This window comes from Nipponia nippon, unplaced genomic scaffold, assembly GCF_047370975.1.
Source record: "Nipponia nippon isolate SJK-2023a ecotype South Korea unplaced genomic scaffold, ASM4737097v1 scaffold_1, whole genome shotgun sequence".
Lineage (NCBI taxonomy): Eukaryota > Metazoa > Chordata > Aves > Pelecaniformes > Threskiornithidae > Nipponia > Nipponia nippon.
The window spans coordinates 133,603,393-133,611,067 of record NW_028262290.1 but is presented as its reverse complement, the minus strand read 5'-3'; the positions used below and the strand labels follow the sequence as shown (position 1 = coordinate 133,611,067).

Below are 7,675 nucleotides of genomic sequence, written 5' to 3'. Positions count from 1 at the left end.
CAGCCCGGCCACGGCCAGCCCCTCCGCTGCCCCTCTCCCTGCCTCTCGCCCCTGTTAACAAGTGGCTGCGAGGCATTAGTAGATAAGGCTAAAAAAACGATTCCCGCGGTGGACCCCGTCCCCATCCCCAGGGTAAGGCCGGCCCGGGCTTCCCCCTTCCCTCCCGCTCCGGCTTTTCAGAATTTATTTATTTATTTTCTCTCCTTGCAGCAATGAAACGTAGCGGGGGAGGATCCAGTGAGAGACAAAAGCTCTCCGCTCGACCTCCCCAAAACCAAAGCCCACAAGCCCACAGGTTTGCTCTCTCGGGCGGGCGCAGAGGGCTCCCCAGGCCGGCCCCGCCGCTGCCGGGGATGCTGCGGGCCGCCCGGGCGGCCGCCGCACCGCGCCGCGCCTCGCCCCGCCGCGCCGGGCAGCGCCGGGCCCTCCTCCGCCAGCTCCTGCCCGGTGCGAGCGACGGCGCTGGCCGCCCGCACTCAAGGACAGAACTGGTCCCTGGAAGAAAAATCGTGACAACAAACGGTTGTGTCCAGATGTTCCGCTTTACTGGCCCTGTGACACACGGCATGGACTTGGCAGTCTGGATTTCAAAGAAAAGGGAGTTGTTTATTTTTTAAAAAAGCAGAAAGCGCTAGGTTAAAATGCACACGCCGAGATTTTCCTAGTCCCTGGCAGGCAGCTGGGCGGGCAACTGAATCCGCTGGAAACCCGCTCCGCAAACTGGACCGGCTCTGCTGCCCCGGCCGAGCCTTTCGCTAAGGCAACAAACTGCAAAATTTTAAAGCAAGTAGGCGACGCAACAACAACCAAAAGGCCCCAGACCTTCCTTTTCTTTCCCTTCGCTTTACAACAATTATATATATTAGCAAATCTACACGTATTGAGCCTCTCCATCCCTCCTCTCCCCCCGCTTTCCCCCGCCCCCAGCGCACGCTTCCCCAAACACTCCTCGTTTTGCATCCTACACCTATACGGTCCTGGCTGCGCTGTGAGAAGCCAAGGCAGGAGCACGGCTCTGCGGCCTGAGGAGGGAGGTGCCCGGGGCCACCTGCTCGGTGCCGTGGGTGATGCCCGGCCCCCCGCCCCGGTCCGCCGGGCCGCGGCGCTCCCTAGCTCGCCTCCTGCCTGCTGCAGCCATCCAGGAGCTCAGTCATGAAGGAGATGTACACTATGGCGAGGCGCAGTGTCTCTATCCGGGAGAGCCTCTTCTCGTAGGCGAAGGTGGGCACCTTCTTCCTCAGCTGATCAAACGCCTCGTTGAGGTTGAACATCCTCTTCCTCTCCCGTATGTTGGCAGCCTGGCGCTGGGCGTAGGTGATAACCCGCTTTCTCCTGGGTCTGTCCAGGAGGGAAGCGCTCCGCATCCTCTCCTCTTCCTCCTCCTCCTCCTCGTCTTCGGGATCTCCATCTCCGAAGGCAGCCAGGGGCAGCCCCCGGGCCATCCCCTCCCGGAGCGACAGGGCTCTGTCCCCGAAGGGAGGCCGGGAGGTGACCTCGCAGAGCCGCAGGCTCTGCCCGGCCCGGGGGGGTCCCTGGGGGGAGCCCAGGGAGAGATCGGCCACGAAATCCAGCACCGAGGCGCCCAGCAACCCCTCTGGGCAGGGCACTTGCGGGGCTCTGCCGTGCAGCTCATCCAGCAGCCCCGGGCGCTGGTGGGCTGGGAAGAGGCTGGCTGACATCTTACTTCAGAAAGGGCTTAATCTGGTCCCCCATCCCCAGCCCCAGCGGCGTTAATATTTATAACCCCCCGGGTAACAGGATTAGCAGGACTAGAAAGAGCGGCTGTAAAATTTCTCGCCGTGATGCTGATGAGAGGAGACAGGCAGCCCCCTCGGGGACGCGTGGATGCTCCCGAGAGAGGAGTCCCCAGCGAGTCAATCCTGTCACAGCGATCAAGGACAGTTCCTTCTTGGCAAAACCCTCCGCTCTTACCTGCTGAGCACTTTTGTCTCTTCTTACACACCCGCAACCAAGCGATTTTCAGCCTCTTTAAAGACCGCAGCCGCAAAGCCGGGTCTCCCCTGGGCTTGTTTTCCTGCTTTCTGTCGGGATCTCTGAACCCTGAGAGACAGCCTGACAATTGATGTCAGGCAAGTGCATGTATGCTTTTAATGATGTCCTGAAGAGGGGACCTGCACGGAGAGGGTCACCGGGGAATGTTTACCCTGTATCCCAGCGCAATGGGAGCTGAATGACAGGACCTCCATTAGCCTAAGTAAGCATTGTAGGGGACCCGATACTGCATTCCCAGTAGTAACTGTTGGAATCGTCTCTCCACTCCCCCTAAATCCCCTTCGGCTAGAGTTCAAACATCTTTCCAGTAAAAGGCTGCTTCGTAAAGCTCATTTCTGTTGAGGCAATCTCAAAGCACTTGCTTTGAAACTCCTTCCTCCTGTCTATGAGACGAGGATAAGCTGGTCCTATTCAGGGCAGCGGTTGCTCTTGCACCTCTGGTGGGGCCGTCCCGGCCAGCGGCGGTGCAGAGAGGAATCAACCTGACTGCACGCACTGATAATGCTGGATACATAGCGCAAAATACCGTGAAATGCACATAAACACACCCGTACACCCGACACCGCTGAATACCTTTCTTTGATCAAGGTTTCCCTGGGGACGGACGTTGGGGATTGTTTTGCTTTTGTCTTGGGAGGCTGGAAGGGGTTAGGGGTTCTGTCTTCACCCTCCCACACCATAGACTGTCTCTAAATAAACAGCCTGGCCCTGGCAATTCCTGGCAGTGTTAGACACACCCAGCTTGAATCGGATCAGTTTTCTTTGGCTCACGATTTGTGCACACAGCTCGTTTAGGAGTGGCTGGCCATTACTCTCGCACTGCCTTCTTAAAGCCTAATCTTCGCCTTTGTCATGCATTGTTGCCACTCTCGCTTTGGAGCTAATTAGTCTCTAATTTCTAGGGGGATTTCAAAGCCCGTCAGATCAAAGGAGGCGGGTGGGGGCGGCCGAAGGATCCCGCTCGGCGAAAATCCTTCCTGTTCTCCGACAGGACCGCAAACATTTCCGACGGCGGACCGGCATCTGCCGTCACTTACAACACAGTGAGCGAACCGCGCATCCCCTTTTCCCGGGAAAGATGCCGCGGGAAAGACGCTTCCCCTCCAGCTCCCCCGCCGCCGGCTCCGCGGGCTGTCAGAGGCGGGGGCGGGCAGGGCGCTGGCTGCGCGGCGCGGCGCGGAGCGGTGCGGGGGGCCGCGGAAGGGGAGCGGGAGCGGAGCTACGCTGGACAGCTCCGGAGCGGCGGCGGCCGCGCTGCGGGTACGCGGCGGCGCCGCCGCGGGGGGACCTGCCCGCCCCAGCCTTCCTCCGGGCCGACAGCCCACCTCTCCCCGCCCTGTCGCACCACCACCATCGCCGCTGCCGCGGCGTTGTGTCTGCTTTAATGGTTTAATGGCATGCCTAAGGCTAAATAAGGAGCATATAGCGGGGAGACTGCTGTTATTCCTGATAGCGCTGAGAGGTTTCTTAGCGAACAGGGAGAGCGTCGCTCAGAGACGTGCTTATTTATGACGCACATCGTTCATTAAAACACCTGGTGAATGAACTAATAAGGCAAAGAGGAGCTGTAAAACATCTGCTAAGAGAAGTGGTGACTAGAGAGCATCCAAAGTAACAGTAAGTTGAAGAGCTCTAAATGTTAAGTGTTATATAAAAACGCTCGTTGGACGGCAGATCAGATAAATATTTATGATCGATCCGCAAAGGAATGTAACTTATTTGAGCTCCTTTCAGGTGAGGTGGCAAGTATTTCGTTTAAAGACATGGAGATATAAATTAAGGACAAATGCCAGCAAAGATGTGTCACCACAGGGTGCAAAATTATCGGGGAAATACAAATACTTCAGATAATGAAAGAAACGAATGGAGAAATGTCAGTTCGTCAGCTCTGTGTCAATCTTCACACGACTTTACTGTCGTGTGGGAAACTGGCGTTTAGAAGAGGTTACCACGGTCTCTTCAGAAGGAAACTCTTGCTCACATCTCTAGTTTCAGATTTTTGCAGGACACAAACTACGAAGACAACCGGAACCAGAAGTGTTTTATATTGCAGGAACGCAAAGGGAGAAGGTTGATGAGACAGTATTGCACCACAAAGCGATATAACATAAAACATAAAAGATTAATGCGGGCTGTGCCTGTCACTGAATCCTTAAAGGAAGCACTAAAGCCAGGACTAAGCCAGGACTGGGAGGTCCCAAAAGAAAATGAAGACTTGTAGCCAAGGTGAATCCTCCTGTCAAACTGGTTTTTTTTTGTTTGTTTTTTCTATTGCTGCTTTGTGTCCTGTTTTTTTTTTCTCGTCTTATTTTTGTTAAAATATTGATTTTTCTCTTATATAAACTATTTTAAATTATGTATAATAAGCTCAATGAACTGTGATTTGATGTATGTTTTTGAACATTTTTTCATATTTGGTGATTTTTATCACATTGGGGAAAATATGGAGCTGAGGAAATGCATAACGAATATGCCGTGCTGCAGGGGACAGGTTTTCAGTGCATAGACGACGCAACAATGTAGGGGAAGCAGGACGAACTCTCATGAGAGGCTGCTTTGTATTCTGAAATCTTCTTAGACCAGATTAAGTGCTCAAACGTGTGTTCTAGATTTGTTTTAACTAAGAATACAGTTTGCTCTATGATGGTTTACCTTCCTTCACCCACCTCTTACCCTACCTTTTTATTTCACTTGTTTACAACAAAAAAATTTGCTCACAAGATGCTTACAGATGCTGAGCACTGATGGCTACATCTTCAAGCTACTCTGCAGCTATTTCCATAATTATTTTTCTTCAGAAATATCTATGATATGATTCTTGATGCTCATGTAGAGTTTGGGTTTAAAACCCAAACCACAGCAGCTTTTCTAATCTATTAGTCCTATCAGAAAAGCATATATGTCCTCTTCTGCCCACCCCTGATTATGTCCCAGGTGTTAACAATTTCGAAAATCAATGTCTCTTAACAAGTCTCCCTATATAACAAATCCAATATCCTCTCTACTAACAGGAACAAGGGCAACGTGTTTTTTAATTCCGTGTACTTCTGTGGAAACAGTTTTACCCCTTTTATAACCCTGTGTGCTGAGTCCCTGTGCTGATAATTTTCCACATTTTCACACAGGAAAAGACAGCCACTCTGATGACTTAGAATTACTGACTGATTTTTATCTAGACTGGAAAATTCACTGGACGTCAGTGGTCATCCTGGGATGCTGAAATAAGGGGGCACTGTCCATCAGATATGACTCAGTAAGCAAGGAGCTGAAAGTTGCTGTCCGCTCTAGAAACCACAAAAAGTTAGATATGCAACTGAAAAAAGTGTCTATATGCTTTTTTTGTAAAATGGGAAAAATCTTCTCTCCTTTAATTGATCCATTAATAGTCAGAGAGTTGCTATCATTCTCAAACTCTGGCCTGAGTAACAGAAACAGATGTCATGTGTAGCAGACTAATGCTCTGTCTCTCAACTTACTGATGTTGCAGCTGTTTGATTTTAAACCTTAAAATTACAGTAATGTCCATGGAGCAGGACTCAAAACACAGGGCAGTTCCTGTCCTGTTGAGCTCACAGTTTACATTCCTGACAGACCAGACCAGATCAGTGCAGTATATATGTGTGGAGATGGGGCCAACTTGAAAGGGAATGGACAGAGTTTGGTCAATATCTTATCCTGATACTTGCTCAATCAGTGGTGGAGAGGAAGGCACTGTGGGCACCACTGATGAATTAATACAAAAAGGAAGTATTTGAGCAAAGCTAGCTGAAGACTCGTTATTTTTATACTAGAAGAATGTAGTAGTATTCAGATGAAAACAGAACAAAACATGATTGAATGTGGGATCACTGGAGGAGTAAAGGAGACCTCTGTTGTCTCAGTGCTTTATGAGATTATATAGGCAGGGTACATTGGACTGTGATAGAGTTTATGTTCAAAGAGTTTATGCCTGAGTCAGTTGTGAAGCTGAAGGAGGACAAACAAAAAGTATCAGATGAATTGGTCAGTACTGTTTTGAGTGGCTTGCAATGAAACTAGAAAGGAGGAGACTGCTGAAGTCAAAGTCAAAGCTAATGTAGATCAGAGGAAGCAGTGCCTTGATGGCTGAAACAGCCTTTGGTATGTTGGAGATAGGTGAAATGTATGGAGATGAGGACAAGGTTACCTCACTTTGACTTCTGCAGGTCTCGCGTGTGGAAAGAAGTGATTGACTCCATCAGTTAAGAAAAATAAAATGGATACTAGAAATGGGCTCATAGTATCTAACTGCTGGCTCTTATCCAAGTATCAAGCTATCATGGAGCCACTCTGAGTCCTGCAGAGACCACCTGTAGTGGACTCCGCAGTCCACCTGAAGTCTGTCTTCCCTGACAGACTGTCTAAGGAGCTTGGGGATACTGGCTTCTAACTCAGATAACTTCAGTCCTGTGGGATGAACCTTGGCTCTAGAATTGGCAGTTTATGAATTAGAAATTTATGAACCACTAAAAAAAAATCCAGTAAGATATGTAACCAGAGTATGTGTATTTGGGTGCAGTGAGTAGAATCTGAGTCTGTAAGAATTCTCTGCAACCTTTTTTTTTCCCAAATACTTTACCTGTATAAGAATTAACTTTATTCCATATGCTGATGATATGTGTGAGCACCCCCTGCTCACAAAGCAGGCGAAGTCCGGTGTACTAGTCTAGCGTAGGGACCAGTTCTGTTCTTAAAACCTGAATATATCCAGTGAAGCCAAAGCATCACAGTCTGGTCCCAGAAGTAATTCCAGGCACTGATCCTGCATGCATCTGACTGTATGAATGCATTCCTGTGTCACAGCCTGTCTTTAATAAGACTCTAATTTGAATACAAGCACCTACTTACGAAGATCAGGTTTCACAGCTTGGCTCTCCCTGACAAAAATGTGACATTCAGTAACATCATTGTTCCCTGACACAGGAAATCATTAGCAAAACTCAATGTTTTGGGCAAACCTAATAAAACTAGGTAGGTTCTGCCAGTAAAGTGTAATTCATTTCTATTTACAGCTGTATTACACACCATTTGAAGAGTTTAAAGAAGTAACTGTTGATATTTCCCCATACGGGACCAAATGACGAAGAAATAGTTTGAAAGTGTAATCTTGGGTAAATCATAGACAAATGAAATGAATAGCTGTGGTTAGGGTGTGATGTGATTCATCATGCTTGCAAAGTTTTATGAATGATACTTTTTTCCGTAATCATAACCTTAGAGGTGGGAGGGATTGAGAACACGACATGTCAACCTTAACTTTGAATTTCCTGGCTTTTTATCAGAATACTTGAAAAAATGTAATGTTCTTTAAACATCGCTTCTTTCATCTTGATTTTGCTATATTGTTTGTGGAAAGTGGAATGAAATAAAAATGTGTATTGTTTACCTAGGAGTCTAGATTTTTTTTCTAAATCTTTATTACAATTAATTAATGTTACTATTATGTAACTATGTACTAGAGCCATTAATTAATGCTTTTTTCTCTTCTACTTTTCACAGTTTGTAAAGTGCAGGGAAATGTCAGGCTGAAAGCTATAGTTACTTAAAGATTTTGCTTATATATCAACGGAATAAATGTATGTATGATGGTGGACCAAGATTCATTACCAGAATCCTATATGTAGGCTCCATTTTTTATTTGGTG

General features: G+C 48.2%; 1 protein-coding gene across 1 annotated transcript; it reads right to left on the bottom strand.

The window, feature by feature from the left end:
• Positions 1 to 1,109: 1,109 nt before the first annotated feature.
• FERD3L (Fer3 like bHLH transcription factor) lies at positions 1,110 to 1,679 on the bottom strand. Its single transcript, XM_009466527.1, has one exon. It carries the CDS (start codon positions 1,677 to 1,679, stop codon positions 1,110 to 1,112), a length of 570 nt encoding a protein of 189 aa, XP_009464802.1.
• Between the last annotated feature and the right edge of the window lie 5,996 nt (positions 1,680 to 7,675).